This window comes from Heloderma suspectum, chromosome 3, assembly GCF_057233095.1.
Source record: "Heloderma suspectum isolate Gila_16-S chromosome 3, 16-S_ref, whole genome shotgun sequence".
In the NCBI taxonomy this organism is placed as follows: Eukaryota; Metazoa; Chordata; class Lepidosauria; order Squamata; family Helodermatidae; genus Heloderma; species Heloderma suspectum.
This window is the reverse complement of record NC_139460.1, coordinates 175,894,745-175,914,839: the sequence shown is the minus strand read 5'-3', so window position 1 is coordinate 175,914,839 and position 20,095 is coordinate 175,894,745. Positions and strand designations below refer to the sequence as shown.

Sequence of the window (20,095 nt, the reverse complement as noted above, 5' to 3'; positions counted from 1 at the left end):
ATGACATAAAGCAAATAACACAGACAACAACAACATATATCTAAAACAATTTAAAACAACCAGCCAGATACAATCAAGAGACTCATTATATGCTGCAAAATGTCTGAGAGAAGAGGGCAATTTTAACCTGGCACCGAAACGATGACAATGTTGGCGCCAGGCGGGCCTGATTATTCAACAAATGGGGAGCCACCACTGAAAAGGCCCTCTCCCTTGTTGCCACCCTCTGAGCCTCCCTCAGAGGAGGCTCCAGGAGGAGGGCCTTAGATGCAGAGAGTAGTGTATGGGCCGGTTCATGCCAGGAGAGGTGCTCTGTCAGGTACTATGGTCCCAAGCCATGTAGGGCTTTCTAGATCAAAACCAGCACTTTTAATTGGGCTCGGAAGCACATAGGCAGCCAATGCAAGTAGGCCAGAATAGGTCTTATATGTTGAGACCTTCTGGTCCCCATTATCAGTCTGGCTACTGCAGCTTCTGAACCATCTTCAACAGCAGTCCCACATAAAGTGCATTGCAGTAATCTAACTAAAATATCCTTGCTACAGGCATCTGCACTATGGATGTTTTGGGATAAGGCAAACCAAGGCTTGAAAAGAGAGGTAAGCACTTCTCCAAGCTGCAGACAAAAGCAGAATGCCTAGCATCACTTACATGTTCCGGCAGAAAGAGACAGCTCCTCATAGTTCCTTCAGAAAATGGTTGCGTGTTTTTATAAGTACTTTTGAAGAGCGTGAGCTCTTCATTTTATAAAGAGATTGAATAGCTACATTTTATGGCTTCAGTTTACTTTTGATACTGATATTTAGTTGCTGAATGACCAGTGGTAAAAATGTATTTTAAAGGGGGCATTCAGTAGCAGCCAAAGAAAACGACTTCACAGGATCAGTTTTATACACAAGCTGTACAACATACACAGAACGTTTGTTTTCCCAGACTACAAATAATTCTACAGGACAAGAAACTCTAATACTTAATCCCTGTAATGCTACTTCCGATTAAAGATGAGTTCTGTCTCTTCACTGTAATTAGCATCTCAAATCTTGTGGTAAACCACAAAACCTATTAAGCTAAGCCGTGAGAAGAAATTGTGCTTTCTAGTTAGGCTGGTTAACTGCTTTGCTTGCAGGGTGTTTGTTTTTATTTTGTTGGCGGTGGTCGGTTTTTTGCAGCAAGGTAAAATACAGCAAGATTCTTGGATTTTAGGTCCTGAGGTCTAAGGCAAAGGCAGAAGCAGAAGAATGAATGTCAGCTTTGCCAATTGTCATAGAAAAGACCAATATGCTAGATAGGAACGTTCCAGAAAGATCTCTAAAGAACCTGGGTTAGAGAACCTGTCACAAGCGGCTACTACACCTGCTGTGAGAGAATGGGTGTTGGGGTTTTTTATGAGAACAGAGAAGAGTGTGATGGATGGATAGATGGATGGATGGATGGATTGAAAGGATCATCTGCCCTGAAATCCAAATGAACTATATTTATTTCCATGCTATTCCACTGGATCCTAGGGTTCCCAGAACCATGCAAAAAACAGAAAGTGAAACTAATGGTTTTCAAAATGGAGTGTTTTCAACTACTCCTAACCTCTATTTGTGCATTTAAAATCTGGAACCAAAATGAAAGCTTTAAAAGAGTGGGGCAGTTACCCCTTGGGTAATGCTCACTTGGACCCCTTGACAGAAAATATAAATAGAGTTTAAAGAGAAATGCTATTAGTGAGAGACAAATATGAAATGTAAGGCTGAGGCAGCACCAGGAGTAGCATCATCAAACAAATGAGAGCTAACTGTTGTGCAAATGCAAAATGTGGGTTCTAAGACATTAAGGAAATTCACATTTACCTGGAAATAAGTCCCACTGAACTCAATGGGGTTTACTTCTGAATAGACATGTACAGCATTGCACTCTAAGTAATGTTTTTCTTAGCCAGTATTAGCCTTAGACAGAAGCAAACCACCTTTCAGCAAATCTACCAATACCTTAAGTCTACCCGTCTCACTTTGCACTAGTTGCCATTTTGCCATTCTTTTGTCCCACAAAGACCTGCAGTTGCTGCCTATAAGCTGGGTGAGGAGGACCCAGTAGCATATAATTAGAATCCCATTCAATTATGATAGACAGCAGTTCTACTGGCTGTAACAAGATGACGTAACCAGCTGTGAACCAGCTAACCCAGTAAGAAGGCCCACCCCCTCTAAACAGAATTCAAGCCAGGCCGCTGTGGCCCCTTGGAGTGCAGCAAGACCAGCACTAGTAGTGTGGATTACCTTTATTTTATTTTTGGCCTGTTAATTTTGATTTTGCACCGCACATGTTATATACTAAATCCAGATTACTTGATTGTAGTCTTGAATTTATCCTAGGTTTATTGCATTTTCTTACTTAGTTGAATGTACTGATGTTTTGTAACAAATTGTTCCCTCCACCCCACACACAAGCTGTTATGCATTTGGAAAAGTTAATGTTTATTGTGAGCCACTTTGTGCACAGTTTACTGTGGAAAAAGTAGCATATAAATAAGTAAACTAAATTAAACTAAACTGGAAAACTAATAAAGACCCAACTGAGACTGTCCCAAAAGCATCTAAATATTATTCACAGATTGGCTACAGTATAAATGATAGTACTGATAATAAGTACAATGTATTAAAGTAATTCCAATCTTCACAACATTGTCCACTCAGTATACCAAATTTTCTGACAATTCTAAATTGATGAAGAATTCATGATGACCTGACCCATTGCAACAGAAACTGCCGTAAGCAGTCTATACTGTGTATCTAGGGTGGAAAATCTTTTTCCTATGAAGAGCCATTGACCCACAGGGAAAGTTAATTGCAAGCTTCAGCTGATGGTGGATGGAGCCAGAACCAATCAATGGTGAGTGGTGATCACAGCTTTGCAGGATTACATTGCTCTTTGTATAACTCTGCTACCCCTTCCCTTCTCTACCTCTCTAGCCCTTCCTCCCCTCCCCCACACACAAAATGGAAGTAATTCCCAGAGGGGCAGTCTGAAGAGCAGTTTGGGCCCACAACATCCTGTGAGCCAAAGGATGCTGAGGGCCACATGAAATTACATGCATTGGCTATGGGGGTGAGGGTTGATGGGAGTTGCAATCCAACAACCTCTGGAGGGCCACATGTTCCCCACCCTGCTATAGGCTCTCTCCTTTATGGACATGTATGATTAACCACTTTGCACTGCCCAGGAAGACAACATTCAGTAAAGAGCTATAGATCTGTTTTCTGGATGGAAGTCAGGTGAAGATCAGAGGAGAGGGGGAGATGTTTTAGCAAAGATGAAGAGAGAAAGAAAAGGACAGTAAAGGGGATTTTACTGTATTCAGTTTACCCTTATTAGTGAGAAACTGAGGAATGTCAGACACTGGAATAGAGAGAAAGTGAAACAGGTATATGATAGTAATTTGCAGTCAGGGTGAAGGGGGAGGAAAATGTGATGTTTCTTCCATTATTTATTGTTTCTCCTCTGACAAAGCTCCATGTTTTAAATGACACTCAGGATAGTATCCAATATTAGTCCTATCTGGAGTAGACCCATTGAAATGAATGGGCCTTAGTCATTCACACCCAATGACAGCTGGTAACATGCAATAACAAAAAGGTACTGTTCAATTCATGACATGCCCTTGGGAGCTTCCATATTGTGTTGAATACAGAAGGTTGTGTGCTCAAACACCACATTTTTAAATTTCTGAATCATATGGGGGCATGCACAGGCAGAATATATCCTCCCTACTCCCCTTTTTAAGCCATTATGGGAACAGGAAAAGTCTTAAGCCTAATACCAGTTTGGTGAATAATTCTGGTACCTACTATTATTCATAATGATAATAGTAGCCCAGTGTCCTTGCTATGCTTGCCAAAACATGAGTTTGGAAAAAGGGTTGTTTTGAGAACAATTGCATTCCAGCAGAGATCACAAAGACTAGTGTGACCTCTCCTTATCACCCAACTTTTCCTGTGTGGAACTCACTGTGATCTGTGCCTCAGTGATTATTATTGCATCACTCCTGTTTATTTGTAACCTTTGGCACCAGCATTGGCTAATCTTATCTTGAAGCTGCTGGCTGCAACACAGAGATGTGCAGCGCTGTAAGTAGCCTTGGCCATCCTCAAATATTGGGACAGACTATTTTTACTAGAGGCTGGTAGATTATTTACAGAGTGGATTTGCAACCATCAGAGGCAGATCTCGCCTCTCAAAGAACATGGTGAACTCTTGCTGTACTCACCTATCACAATAAGGGTATAGTTCACATTCATGCTGCCAAAACCGTTGGTGGCCTTGCAGATGTATGTTCCTGCATCTTCACTTTCCACTTCCTTGATTTTCAGCCCTTGTTGGAGGACTCGGAACCTCGTCCACCCATTGTGGATGGTTCGTCCATCTTTTGTCCACATAGTAAGCGGAGGTGGGTCACCCTCCACAGGACAAAGGAGCTTGATAGTTCTTCCTAATCTCACAGATTGCCGGTGGATCACTTTATCAGCAATTCTGGGTGGGCCTAGAAAATAAAAGAAAATACAAAAGTTACTTATTTAGTTTGATCAATGAAAGCTTAACATGCCATCAGTCAGAAAAGGTGCCACTTTACTATGGATTATGTGAGCATAAAAACCAACCCTTCCCTGTCAGGAACCCTGGAAACTAAACTGAGAAACTCAAGATTTTGAACTACTATGGGTACTTGGGCCTTCTTCCAACACAGAAGAGAATGGGAAAGTCCAGCATCCACTCCTTCATTTGGCAAGCAATAAGAAGCCTCTGGATTGGCCAGGTCTGGTATAAATGCTAGGAGCCTGGCCTTTGCCTGATTAGCAGAGCAGCACCTTCGGGCTCCAGCTCCAGCCTCTGGAAGGCTGAAATGGAGACACGGCTGCCCATGGTTCCAGTTTAGCCCTAACGCTCTCATTCCCAAACTTCTAATTTCATCACACAAGACAACATAGAGACATCATAAAATCAAATGTGCCACTGCCACCCATATGCACCAACCAAAGGAGCAAAGCAAATGGGAGTTAAAGGGCTTTCTTCTTCTCTACCTCCTGCTCAAACATCACAGGGAGCAGACGCCTTCATGGCCCCAAACTACCAATTGTTTGAAACATAACAAAACTTGAAACCAAAATTAGTAACGGCATTGGCAGTTAAAACAATACATTTTCCTTTAATCTTTGCATGTATAGCAATTCCCCTTAATAGTGACCAGATGGGAGTATTTCAACAAACAAAGGAAATCTTATAAAAGTATACCAAATGGCTCTAGGTCACAAAGAATTTGTCGGAGAGCAAATTCATTTCACTGAAAAGGATACAGGATATTCTAATGGAATTTACATCTTGCACACCCACAAATATTATCTTGCAGTATACTTCTTCTGTTTCTATTAACAAATTAATTATTTGGCTCTAAGAGCAGATTAAAAATAAACACATGGCATAGTCCCCCTGATACCGTGTTGTGTAAGACTGCACAGGTGGCATTGCATATTTGAATGATATCACTGCCATCCATCTAAGAAAATCTAGCACATCGAGAAGAAGGGAACTAGGTAGTCTTACCCCTAACATGCAGAGTGTTTCTGGTGTGTGAAAGCATTCAAATAAGTGCTTTTCCCCAACCTGTACCATGAAGTGATACAGCCCTAGGAAGATTGCACTACACACTTTTCCTGAATATATGAATTTCATCTAACTGAAGAGAAGAAAGAATCTAATGCTTGACCAGATGGTACGAAATAAGCCTACCATGCTATGTGATGCTAAATATTAGGTTGTTGTTGTTGTTCAGTCGTTCAGTCGTGTCCGACTCTTCGTGACCCCATGGACCATAGCACGCCAGGCCTTCCTGTCCTGCGCTCTCTCCCGGAGCGTGCTCAAGAAATATTAGGTAGTAGAATGGAAAAAAGGAAACACCAGCCCAATGTTGTATTTTGGGGTTTTGAGATATTCAGTTAGCCTCTCTTTACCATCACTGAAAGTATTTGAAGTTCAGTTTCTTCGGGTACAAACCTATGCAGGTTTAGACAGAAAAAAGTCCTACAACTCCCAGCACGCTCCAGCCAGCACTGATGTAGGGAGTTGTAGGACTCCTTCCTATCTAAGCCTGTATAGAATTGCAACCTTAATTAGTATATCTTGGCATTTGGCATTTTAATAGCAACATGTTCCCAAGAACGTTTCCAAATAAATTGAAACTGAATGTCTTCGAACAACCCATACATTTCCCACTCTCATACACAGGTGCCTGAATTTTGCTAAGACCCAGCATTTTGGAAAGCTGTTGCCTTCACCCCATGGGGTTCCAGTAGCATTTGCTAATGTTTCAAACTCTCTAACATTAAACCATTAATATGTATTAGATTTATATTGTTGAAATGGGCATTACATTTTGGATCATAAAACCTAACATAGCAGTTATCAAACTCCCCACCCCGCCCCCACCCCACCAGACCACTTGAAAATTGCTGCGTGTCTCAGTGGACAGATTAATAAACTCATATTTTAATAACATTTTTTTCTTCAAGGCCAGAGTCATTGCCAAAACAAGCACCATATTATGAAAATGATAGGCCCTAGGCCAGACTGCTGAGTAACAGTAATTCATACTTATGAATTGTCCCATCCCCCAAAAAAGGACAAAAGCATATTTGCATATGCTGATATGTATATATGCAAATTTAGACATTATTCTTATAATTTAAATAGATATACAGTGCATCTCACCACAGTGGGGAAGACTCTGACCAGGTGACCTGTGTGCCTTGCTCATTCTGCTGTGGATGGGCAACTTCTAGGCCCAGCTCTTCTTTCTGTTGGTTCTTTATCTTTAAACTATACAGAACAACCCTTTAAACAGAGAACTGTCCTCTGTAAAAGATGACACATGGCCACCATACAACTGGTAAATGTTTAGGAAAAAAATAGTAGACTGCACCAGCGCTGTATTATAGAAATCACAGGCCCTTGGCCAAAGTCTTTTCATCTTGTTCGATAATCTGGCCCTGGTCAAAATGATCTTGATCTCTGAAACTGAAGCCCTCCCATTGCAAAGCAGCCTTGATATCTGTCAACCATCTAAGGGTGCAGCTATACAGCGAAAGATTTTATACAGGACACATTAGACACCAGAATGATTCAAATGCCTGGGCATCTCACGGGGTACATGTCAGAGGTGTAACAGTCTGCAGGTTAATCTAGTGCATATGTTATGGAGTTGCTCAATGGTATTGCCTAGCTATGAGTCTTGAGGTTCTAACCAGGATCAACAGTTAATCAATGTACAGATGCTCATACCTTAGGGGTATACATTCTGGGCAAATGGGATTTGGCAAAGGGGCATGCTGTGTACTTTAGTAAGGCCACATGAACAGCAAAGCACATTATTCTACAACACTGAAAGCAATTTAAACCCCAAATGTACACAACTGGATTCAAGATCTATTGATCTTACCTGCCCATGAAATGGTATATTACACCCAATTTTTAAAAGAAAATAAATTCCAATTAATACAGGGAAATTTTCTTCAATTGTATGCAGAATAATATGATCCACCACAAAATCAGTGCAGGCCAGCAAAGAGACACAACCTTTTTATTTTATTTTATTTTATTTTATTTTTATTTTATTTTATTTTTTCTATGTAACTATTAATTTACCCAATTTTTGCTTAATGATTTTACTTATAGACATGAAACCTTTGCTCTTTAAATACAAGATGATATGAAGGGGGGGGGGGGAGGAACCTAAAGGGAAGGGAAGGGAAGGGAAGGGAAGGGAAGGGAAGGGAAGGGAAGGGAAGGGGGTTTACTGTTTATATTGCATTGGAAAATAGGGGAGACCCTAATAAACTGTTAAAACAAAAAAAATGGCCTTGATCTCTGTCATCAGAAAGAATAAATCAAGCGCAAAAACCAAATACAAATATCTTCAACTGTTCCACAACCTTAATGTGGACCACCTGAATGGAGTTCATGAAACCGCAATTTGAGAACCCCTGACCTAAGCCATAGATTTCCACTTCCTTTCTCATGTTGCATACATTCTTAGAGGTTCTCCCTAACTTAACAGAGAGAACTAGCAGTATAAAATATTGTCCTTACAGGCTCATTCTACACATGATTCTACAGTGGCATCAAAGCATAAGGATCCCAGAAGCAGTACCAAACCTGCTTGATTTTCAGTAGTGCAGAGAAAATGGATGGGACACACTGGCATGGAAAACGCTAGTCTGTAAATGGGTTTAAGGCAGAATGGGTGGTAGTCATTTATTTCCTTATTGCATCTATATTCAAGGAGTTCAAGGCAAGCATACATGGTGCTGTATCATCACAACAGCCTTCTGAGGTAGGCTAAGCTGAGAGAGTATGACTAGCCTAAGGTCACCCAGTGAGATTCATGGCTGAGTGGAGATTTGAACTTGGGTCCCCCAGTCCTAGCCGACACTACATTATTCTGGCTTAGAAAACTTGATATGGTATCTCTAACCCTCAGTAGTTCATTCTGTTTTTTGTACAACCTTCAGATATATTTTATGATGGGAAAGGAAAGGTTCCTCCTGTGCAAGCACTGGGTCATTACTGACCTCTAGAGGGACGCTGCTTTCACTGGCATTTTCATGGCAGACTGTAGCGGGGTGGTTTGCCATTGCCTTCCCCAGTCGTGACTACCTTTCCCCCCAGCAAGCTGAGTACTCATTTTACCAACCTCGGAAGGGTGGAAGGCTGAGTTGACCTGGGGCTACCTGGGGCCCAGCTTCGGCTGGGATCGAACTCAGGTCATGGGGTGGGTAGACACTAAGGATGGGGACGTTGCACACATGACTGCTTTTTTGCTCCTTCATTAAAGTGAAATTGCACTTTAAGTCCCAGTTTGGGGGGAGGAGGGTTCAAAAGGGGGGATGGTGCACACTTGACTTTGCTTAAAGAAAAAAACAAAAGGGCTCAGAAGGCATGGAAGAGGCTGACCAGAGCGGGAAACTGGAGCGGAGCAGAAGGGGAGAGGGAGGGGGGAATTAGCAAAAGGAGGAGGCGGGAACACAGATGAGGTAATCAGGCCCAACCCAGACTCCACTCAGACTCCACCCAGCCATCAAGAAAATAATTCGATTAGAGCTCAGTGGAAACAGCACAGAGCCCCAGGCTACAGTGATGATAAGCCAGATCTTTCAGGGCTGTGGAAACTGGAAAAGGAGAAGATGAGATTGGGGAAACATCGCAACAAAGTTGCAAACAAAGTGAAGCTGAGAGCGTGGAAACACACCTCTGGTGGTTCCAAATGCAAGTCTCTTTGGACTGATTCCTCACACTGAAGAACTGCTGACCTGTCACGCCAAATTGCTTCTTTTAACAAAAATAAATAAAAAGGTAATTCCTAGCATAATTTTTTGGAATCATGGATCTAAATGTTCATGGGAAACAGTAATAACATGATAAAATGGTACCAAAGAAACTTTTAAGTCTAAGAAAGGTAAGGGTTGGTTTTATCATGCTGTTAAGGTGGACTTAAAAAAGAGACATTTATAACATCTCAAAGACATATGTTCACACCAAATAGGAAGCCAGGATTGCTGGCAAATCCTGACTTACTTTGAACAAGCTGCATGCTGGTGCATACAGTCTGTTCTCTCTGGCTTGGCCCGTCCCACTAACACCAACAGGTAAATAAAACTGAATTGGTTTGCTGTGCATGTCATCCAAACCCAAGATCCTGTCTTGCTGCTGTCAAACAAGCCAGGATTGCAAGCCAAGAGCAAGCCAGGGTTTGTTGCTGACTTATTTGGGAGCACCAAGCCAGAATTTTGGGTTCACATGACATATAAAGATATCCGTGACAATATATTGGGGGTTGGACTAGATGGCCTTGTAGGCCCCTTCCAACCCTACTATTCTATGACTCTTCCATTATACAAGAGTCCTGTTGCCAAAATAAGAAATTGAGGGGGTCTCAAATCCTGGACATTAGAGCATTCATGAAGTATTATTACATCATTATGGATACATACCCACATTTTAAAAATGTGTTATGCTATTAACCTAACAGATCAACATTACAATCCTTTCAATACTGAAATAGGATTCTTTCGTACAGAAAAAAAAATCCAACTATTATTTTTAATGATGCACATTGAAGAAAAAAAATCCTAACTTCATATATATGCTGATGGGATCTGAGCTGAAGGAGATTGATGGGGAAAGGTAACTCAGAGTTGTGGGGGATAGTTGGTTAAAAATGTTGACCAAGTGTGCAGCTACTGTGAATAAGGCAAATTCCATGTTGGGGATCATGAGGAAAGGGACTGAAAATAAACCTGTCGATATCGTAATGCCCTTATACAAATCTATGGTGTGACTACATTTTGAATACTGTGTACAGTTATGGTCATTGCAGCTAAAAAAGGATATTGTACTGCTGGAAAAAGGTGCAGAAAAGGGAAACCAAAATGACCTGCAACAACTCCCCTACAAAGAAAGCTTGTAACATTTGCAGCTTTTTAGCTTAGAAAGTTAAGGGGGATACATGATAGATGTGTATAGAATTACACATTGTGTGGAGGCCCAGGGTCACTGGATGAACCTGGGGTCAGCCAATGAACGGAGTGGTGGGAGTTTCAGAACAGATAAAAGCACATCTTCACACAGTGCCTAGGCAAACTATGGAATTCATTACCACAAGATGTAATGATAGCCACCAAGTTGGACAGCTTTAAAAGGGGGTGATATAAATTCATTCTCTCTCTGCTTTGACACTCCTATAATAGTAAAAAGCACTTGAGTAATCTGGGATCACTGGGGTCAGAGATCACAATTAAATCATAGCTAAAGAAAATGAGATGTATTTGAGATTGATTCCAGGTTAATATAAAAAGATGATATTGGATGACTGCTTACATTAGAGGAGTACAAATATAGAGGGATGGTATCTGAAATTGTTTATGATGTCCAGTTGAATGTCACAGACTCAGACACAGAGTACATCTTACTCATGTACTTTTTCCTTCAAATCTCTTGACTAAAGAGGTACTGAATGATTAACAGTGCCATATTTTAATGGCTGTATTGATATAAATAGCTATTGTATTGTTAAAACAAGAGTTTTCACAATGCTGGGGTTATTTCAGCTCCAATACCTTGGATGTGAACTCCAATACCTTGGATTCCCCACCCCCGCATTCACTTGAAATGGGATCGAACTAAACTCAATGTCCTTTAATTATACCTCTCCCTTACACACACACTCTCTCTCTTTCTCTCTCTCTCATACACGCACGCACAGGATGGGTAGTTGAAAATCCACAGAACAAGCAACCAGGTTAGCCCTATTCAGTGTTTGATAAAGTGTTATTTAAACACATGAGGATGGGGAGCGTGCTAGCCCTGCCCCCTCTGTTGTCTGTCTCATCACGCTGAATGCATGGAGGGCAACCGTCTGAAGTGGAGAGCCTCCTCTATCCATGTGGGCTTTCCATGTGACCAGCATTCTGGATCATGTGGAGAGCCCCATGGATAGAAGTCGCTCTCCGCATCAGATAGTTGCCCTCCATGCATTCAGCATGACGAGAGAGACAACAGAGGGGGTGGGACTAGCACGCTCACCCTCCTTGTGTGTTTAAACACCACACTTTATTGAACGCCTGAATAGGGCTCTTATTTGGGGGTTGGACTCCATGGCCTTGTAGGTCCCTTCCAACCCTACTATTCTATGATTCTATGATTTCAGGAAAATACACAAAGAATATGAAGTTGCATAGATGAGTGGGGTGAGTTTTACTTATTTGTACAGCTCTTTGGGGTCACTTGTGATCTCAAATGTGACCTTTTGTGTAGCAGGCAGCACTGCGGTTGTGGAACTCCCTCCCCAGAGAGGTTAGGTTGGCTCCCTTGTTCTTGGCCACTGCTGAATTTTCAGTGATGGATGCCACTACTTGATTTTATACGGTGCCCTGATTTATATACCCTGTAACATACACACTTTTACATACATTGTAACGCACGTGTTTTATGTATTTGTGTTTAGCTTTTTGAAATTGCTATCTTTTATTCTTTTTATGGTTTTATTGTAAAACGTCTCAAGCACTCATTAGGTTTAGAGGTGATTCAAAAATACATTAAAGAAGTATGTTACATTAAATGTGTAGGCAAGTTAAGATACTGCTACATCTGCAATTCTGCCCTTTCATACCCAAAGGCATATATTCACAAAACCTCAAAGATAAGCAAAAATGTTTTTGTGCAGATGCCATTCCTGTCAATCAGGCTTGTGCAGGAAAACCTCCTGCTGGATTGTGTGCCCCAGGAAAACTTGATACTTCAGTTGTGGCAATCTTATGTATCAGCATCTTATGTGCTACTGTGAGTTCACAGGAACATAATGAGCAAAGCATTTATGATAATTTCATTTGTTTAAATACTTCAGCTCATACAGACATAGAGAAATGTGCTGATTTATTTCCCTTGCTTAGAACTACAAGCAACTGGAATCCCCATTCTGTTGGTTATTTTAAAAAGAGAGAAAGGGGTTGTACACCTGTCTCCTTGAACAGCTGAGCCATCTTCAGTTTAGGTCCCACTGCAGTGGCTCCTCTTTTATCAGATACCATAGAGGGGGAAAGTTCTACTTGCTTACCCTGCGGACACTTTAAAAATAAACAGTTGCCTTTTCCTCCTTTACTCCCTTCACCCTGTTAGCTCACTGAGAAGGCTCGCTTCATTCTGATGACATAGATTAAAAATGCATTTAAAAGTACAAACTCCACGTCAGGGAAGCCTTGAAAAGAAAACACATTCTAGAAAAAGCTCTGTCTATACTGGAACAATATTTTCTATATGTCAGGGTGGACTGATTTTAGTTAAGTCATACTTTAAATCACCAAAGGAAAGTTCAATTTGAATCACTGATTTATACTTCAGATATTTGCTAGACATAAATGCATAAAAATGCTTGATCTAACCACTGAAATATATTGATTTATGAGTAAACAAAGCCTGTATTGCAGCCATATCCTGAGGCTAATGGCTGCTTATAAATTTTACATCAAGATTATATCTATTTATACTACATAGCAGAATGTATTTTAATTACATATATACTGTTAATATTTTAAATAATATTTTTTACCATTTTAGAAAATGGTACATGATGCATTACCTTATTTTATATAAAATCTTTTATTTGTTCATGATTTGGGTCAAGATGCTTCAGTACAATACCTAGAAGCTAATTATGCAAACAAAACACAAACTGTGTTTTTATTTCAAATCAGGGCTTATGCCTCTCTCCTTACAGATGTGAGGACCCCGAGTAAGACCATTATCTGCATTATCCACCCGTTTGTCAGATATTTCCCCTCTCAGTCTCTCACCATTCTATGCCACTGAGCTATTATGGGGTTATATGGGTGGCAGGGGAAATCTCCCCACCCCTCTATTTTTTTGTTCCTACAGGCTTTTTGCACTCATGTATACCTTGGGGTTACCTCAAATCTGCTGATACTACTCTCTGGTGTATGAGTGGTGCTGTTTTTGCTACATAAACACAAACCTGGGAAGACTCAAATGAGTATTAGAAGGAACCATATTAAGTAGGAAAAGCCTGTCCTGCATTTCCTCAGAACCTACAAGTTGACCTGACCCTAAGAGCTTCTCCACACCAGGATTTTTATCCTGCAGCATTACTGGGGCTTCTGCTTCCGAATTCTTTGTGGGTTTACAACTGGTTCCCTTACATGGTCGACATGTGGTTTGAATCGAGGAAGTTAGCAAGTTCTATATGTTTCTATACATTTCATTTTACAGCCACTAGGTGCTGTGATAATAGTACTTTGCCATCATTACACAGAGCCGATACAACGGATTAACAATCCTCGTCACTTTATCTCCAATCTTTATGAAAGCAGGATAAAGGGAGGAAAGCACAGGAGATGTCCTGGAGGTTGACAACATCATGTAAAGGACCCACAAACTTCCATCAGTAGCCAATCACAAGCGTGCAATAAATCACTCATGTAGAATGCTCTAAGAGATCCCATTCTTTAAGAGAAGACTCAGAAAAAAACAAATTTAATCCTTCAGAGGCTAGAATAGTAAGGGCTCTGGAATCTTCAAGCAGGAGCTTTTGCTTCTCCCAAGAATCCTAATTGGGAAATGGGGGGACTTCAGATGAGGAAGCTGCTCTATTTTCAGTTTCTTATATTTGGGAAAGGGTCTGCTCATGCCCTGAATAATTCTGTACTTCATCATAGGAGGGGATGTATAGCCTGCATGGGGTATTTTGCATGCTTAAGGTTCTAATTCACAGGGAGTATCTTTTTTTCCATAGAACCCTATACATGGTTAGTGGGGGACATGTGTTCAGCCTCACACTCACACTCATACATATACCCATTCATTCATATACCCACACATACACAGATTAATTCATTATTTTATTCATATACACACATACAAACACACACACATTTCTCAGCCCCCACCCCCTGAGCTGATCCATGCAGATCAGCTGAGAGGGGGAGGTATTTTTATCCCCATAAAAGCACATTGGGAAAGGAGTTTTAACTCCTCCCTGCCTACCACGCCACAATGGGAATGAAAATTGGGCCTTCTGGGCCCAATCTTCATCTCCATTGTGACACACTGGATGGAGAGTTTAAGGGCACAATCCTATGCATGTTTAGGCAGAAAAAAAGTCCTACAACTCCCAGCATTCCCCAGCCAAAATGGCTGGCTGAGGAATGCTGAGAATTGTACGATTATTTCCTGCGAAGAGAAAACTCTCTGGAAAAGACCCTGATGCTGGGAAAGACTGAAGGCAAAAGGAGAAGGGGACGGCAGAGGATGAGATGGCTAGATAGTATCACCGATGCAATGAATATGAACTTGAGCACGCTCCGGGAGAGAGCACAGGACAGGAAGGCCTGGCGTGCTATGGTCCATGGGGTCACGAAGAGTCGGACACGACTGAATGACTGAACAACAACAAAACATGCAGGGGATTGTGCCCTAAATCTCTTCATCCAGTTTGCTGCAATGGGGATGCAAATTGTGCTTTGGAAGGGGTGTGGCCAGAAGGGGTGTGGCTGGAGGCTAGATCAGGCCCAGAGGTTGAAGGTTCCCCATCCTTGCCCTAGAGGCAGCCTCAGATCAGTTTCATTACACAATCGCCTTCCTGCTGGCCTGAGAGGAATACTGCCCAATTTGTGATCGGGAATGAGACATAAGGTGGAGAAGCAGTGGTGTAGTGGCAAGAGTGTTGGACTAGGAGCTGGGAGATTCGGGTTCTAGTCCCCACTCGGCCATGGAAGCTCACTGGGTGACTTTGGGCCAGTCACAGACTCTCAGCCCAACTCACCTCACAGGGTTGTTGTTGTGAGGATAAAATGGAGAGGAGGAGGATAATATAAGCCGCCTTGGGTTCCTTGCAAGAGGAAAAAAGGCGGGGTATAAATGCAATCAATCAATCAATCAGAAGCAGTCATTCAGCTCAACATGTTTTCTTATGGATATGCTTATAAAAGTGCAATGGCGGCAGCTTTGAATATATTAATGTAAATTTATTTTAATCTGTTTAGTACATTCAGGCCTTACTTTGAACCTGGCTGTTTAAAAAAAACTATCCAGAAAGTTGCTATAGTTGATTTGCAGAAACTAAACCTTTCCAGGCAATTTTTAACCACTACCATATCTGTCCTCCTGTTAGTCAAGGAAAACTCACATTATCTCATTATATATCCTCTGAAATGAATCAAAGAGTCCATGCAGCCATTCAATACACAAGTATATAAAAATGAGATTTACGATTCTGCAGGAAGTGTCCTGAGATATATGATGTTTTGATAGTGACTTGAACTGAGTGATATAATTTAGTAACACCCCTAAAATGAAGGTTAAGTACTTTCCCACTCCACACATTCCGGACTGCACACAAACCTCCTTTTACTGCTGGACCTGGGCAGGCGGGAGGACACTTTGCCAACAATTGTTTCAATTTAGCTTTGTTATTTTTGTGCTGAGCAGCTATTAACTGGCTTGAGGTTCACACAGGGCCTTCACGCAATTGTTGAACCATGTCCTGGGAGACCATTTGGCCATGATAGAGTTCAAAGTGATCTTTATTAACACTTTCAACGTAATAGCAAAAGAGGAAATTCCAAGGAAGGTTAAGTAGCCTGGACGATTTCTTGAAATGGAAAAGCAATGTCTATTGTATTTAAAGTTTATAAAGTAGTTAATTTAACTTTTAGTAGCCCCTCGGGTAACTTTGATTTTATTATTTGATATCGACCATTTTAACTTCCTGCACAGATTAGATTTCTTATGAAGTAACACTTGCAACCCAGCAACTCTGCTTCATTTGTGAGGCATACATCCCATCGACACTTTCACAACGTATACAACAAGATCCAGAGGGGAAACCAGACCACGGAGGGAAGGATAAGCAAGAAACAAACTTCTGCCATATTTGGGATATTTCAAGAATTGAACATTTAAGATCTGTAACTCATACTTCAGTCCTCTAAAATTGCCAGGCTCTCTAACAAAACTGATGCCATTTAGCAGTGAGGGCTATACCATTACAAAATACATATGTTCAGGCATTGCCTACATATAAATAAGTATATTGACATATTTTGTTCATGATAGTACACAATCCAATAGACTAGCAGTGGGTAGAAGGCAGCTCTGGATCTATGGTCAGATGTTTGGGAGATCTGCAGCAGATTGGCAAGGATTTCTGACTCCCAAATATTTCATGATAACAACAACAAAATTATCTCACCACCACTGCTCTAAATTGCACTACTGAAATGAAGAAAGCTTGGGGTAACCAGGAGTGGATTTGTGTATGGAAGGATTGTGAGTTCTGTTCCATTCTGATACTGAAAACAAATTCCTGGTCTCAGAATTATTTAATTCTAAGTACATGCCCTTTGCACCAGGCTCCAGTTGGTGAATCTCAGCATTTTAGTAAATAATGAACTCAATCCCACAAGCCACAAGCCTGATGCCTGCCCACCCCTGTAATAATGAAAGATAACATATACCATAATTGGAGGTATCTGTGGCCTGCAAAATCTGTCACGGGTCTTCCACATTACCTGCTACTTAATCTTTTTAACTGAAGATGCTACTGACTGGCCCTGGGACCATCTGCAAGCAAAGCATGTGCTCTACCACTGACCTATGGTCTCACCCTACCATGTTCTGATTAAAATTTGACAGGGCTGTCAAGGGCAGTACCACCAACACACGAGGCAAGGAAATCCCCAATCGCATTCAGGAAACCATTTGGATCCATCAGGTGCCAGGGATGGACCATTCCAACTGATCCTCCCCCACTGCAGAGGTCCATCCCAGCAGCCAGTTTAAAGCTAACCATCTTAAAGCTAATCTGTCCATGACAAGGGAGTCACATGTTAACTCCTCCGCCTTCAGCACCAGCTCTACTAGAACAGAATACGAAATCAAGAGCGTGCGCTGCTGCATGTGCAGGGCCAGATACTAGCTGGGGAAGGTCCATGGTTGCCATGGTGGACATGAAATACCACTCCTGACTGTACAACCTCAGCACGAACATTGAAATTTTCCAGAACAAGAAGCCTGGAGTAATCCAGCACCAGCACTGACATTGGCCCGACTAGCTCAGGAAGGGAGACTGTTGAGCAGCAGGGTGGACAGAATACCAACAGAACCTGTACACTGTTCCAGCCACTCAACTGCATCATGCACTCAGAATTAGGAAATTGCTAGATGGAGCAACTGGTTAGAATGCTTATAGACTGCTGCCACTCCACCTCCCCAAGCCTAGCCTGCTGTACCATGCAGTAACCTGGTGGGAAGATCTGGGCAAGACATACTCCCCACTCTTACCTCAGCCAGGTCGCCATGGTACATACCACATCTACATTTTCATCCAAAGTTAAATCCTGGATGAGTGATGTTTTCCCATCAACTGACCTGGCATTAAAAAAAGCAAGATCTTTAGGCTAGGAAGACTGCCTTTGCTGACACCACAGCTTCTTTCAGTAGATAACAAACTGAATGAAAGGAATGCCAAACACCAGCCTGCCTACCCTACCCTCATTCCCTGCAATGGCCAGCCTGGAATCTCCCAGCATATCTCCCCCTGCACGTTATCCTTTGAATAGTCACTCCCAACCCGCTCCCATTTCCCCATTCATCAGGACACATCTCATGAAGCCCACAACAGCAGCATTAGAACCACCTCCTCAAATACAAGCTTTAAGTGGCCCAAGCAGTACTTCAAGCTGCCCACTGAATTTGCACACACAATATAATACATACATGTGCCTGCGCACACACACAGTGGGGTGTCCCTGGCCTCCCAGCCTCCCTAGGGAGGGACTCCCTTTGGTATCGCCCCTTAGGTGGTGAACCAAGGGCAGCATCTCTCTTATAGCCAGCCCCTGGGTCCCAGCAATAGTCCAAAGGTGGTAGGGTTGCTGGAAATGGCTGAGTCACTGCCCAGGCCTCTCTAGGAAGCAGTTCTACTCGTAAGAAGGTTACCCAGGCAAGCAGGCAAGCAAAATGGTAAAAGCTGGAAACTGGTCTTTCTTCTTCCCCCTCTGGCTACTGGGGTGGATGCTGCTGTTGATTGTTGTTGTTGTTCAGTCGTTCAGTCGTGTCCGACTCTTCGTGACCCCATGGACCATAGCACGCCAGGCCTTCCTGTCCTGCGCTCTCTCCCAGAGCGTGCTCAAGTTCATATTCATTGCATCCGTGATGCTATCTAGCCATCTCATCCTCTGCCGTCCCCTTCTCCTTTGGTCTTCAGTCTTTCCCAGCATCACGGTCTTTTCCAGGGAATTTTCTCTTCGCATTAGGTGGCCAAAATATTGGAGCTTCAGCTTCATTATCTGTCCTTCCAATGAGCACTCAGGGTTGATTTCCTTTAGGATGGACTGATTTGACCTCCTTGCAGTCCAGGGGACTCGTAAGAGTCTTCTCCAGCACCACAGTTCGAAAGCATCAATTCTTCGGCGCTCAGCCTTCCTTATAGTCCAGCTCTCACAGCCATACATTACTACTGGGAAAACCATAGCTTTGATTATATGAATCTTTGTCGGCAAGGTGATGTCTCTGCTTCTTACTATGCTGTCTAGGTTGGCCATAGCTTTCCTCCCAAGGAGCAAGCGTCGTTTAATTTCATGGCTACAGTCACCGTCTGAGGTGATCTTGGAGCCCAAGAAAGTAAAATCTGTCACTGCTTCCATTTCTTCCCCTTCTATATGCCAGGAAGTGATGGGGACAGATGCCATGATCTGCGTTTTTTTAATGTTGAGTTTCAAACCAGCTTTTGCACTCTCCTCTTTCACCCTCAACAAGAGGCTCTTTAGATCCTCTTCGTTTTCTGCCATTAGGGTGGTATCGTCTGCATATCGGAGGTTGTTGATAATTCTCCCAGCAATCTTAATTCCGACCTCTGATTCATCCAACCCGGTATTTCTCATGATGTACTCTGCGTATAAGTTAAATAAGCAGGGCGACAATATGCAGCCTTGTCGTACTCCTTTCCCAATTTTGAACCAATCGGTTGTTCCATGTCCGGTTCTTACTGTTGCTTCTTGACCCTCATACAGGTTTCTCAGGAGACAGATAAGGTGGTCTGGTACTCCCATCACTTTAAGAATTTGCCACAGTTTGTTGTGATCCACACAATCAAAGGCTTTAGCCTAGTCAATGAAGCAGAAATAGACGTTTTTCTGGAATTCTCTTGCTTTCTCCATGATGCAGCGAATGTTGGCGATTTGATCTCTAGTTCCTCTGCCTCTTCGAAACCCAGCTTGTACTTCCGGTAGTTCTCGGTTCGCATACTGCTGAAGCCTAGCTTGTAGGATTTTGAGCATCACCTTGCTGGCATGTGAAATGAGCGCAATTGTGCGGTAGTTTGAACACTCTTTGGCGTTGCCCTTCTTTGGAATTGGAATGTAAACTGACCTTTTCCAGTCTTGTGGCCACTGTTGAGTGTTCCAGATTTGTATTTCAGGCTCGAATACCACAGTAGTCTTCTTGACATGAAGATTAAACTAATGTTGTGAATGAGAAGTGTATGTGATCT

The 20,095-nt window shown here is 42.2% G+C and overlaps 1 protein-coding gene across 6 annotated transcripts in view; it reads right to left on the bottom strand.

Annotated features, from left to right (window-relative positions):
- FGFRL1 (fibroblast growth factor receptor like 1) overlaps nucleotides 1-20,095 on the bottom strand; it is a 264,774-nt gene that overhangs the window by 137,191 nt on the left and 107,488 nt on the right. For all 6 annotated transcript variants that reach the window (XM_084844976.1, XM_084844973.1, XM_084844972.1 and 3 more), the window contains one exon: nucleotides 4,253-4,525. In XM_084844976.1, the coding sequence (XP_084701102.1) occupies nucleotides 4,253-4,525 (273 nt within the window). The remainder of the gene's footprint in view (nucleotides 1-4,252; nucleotides 4,526-20,095) is intronic.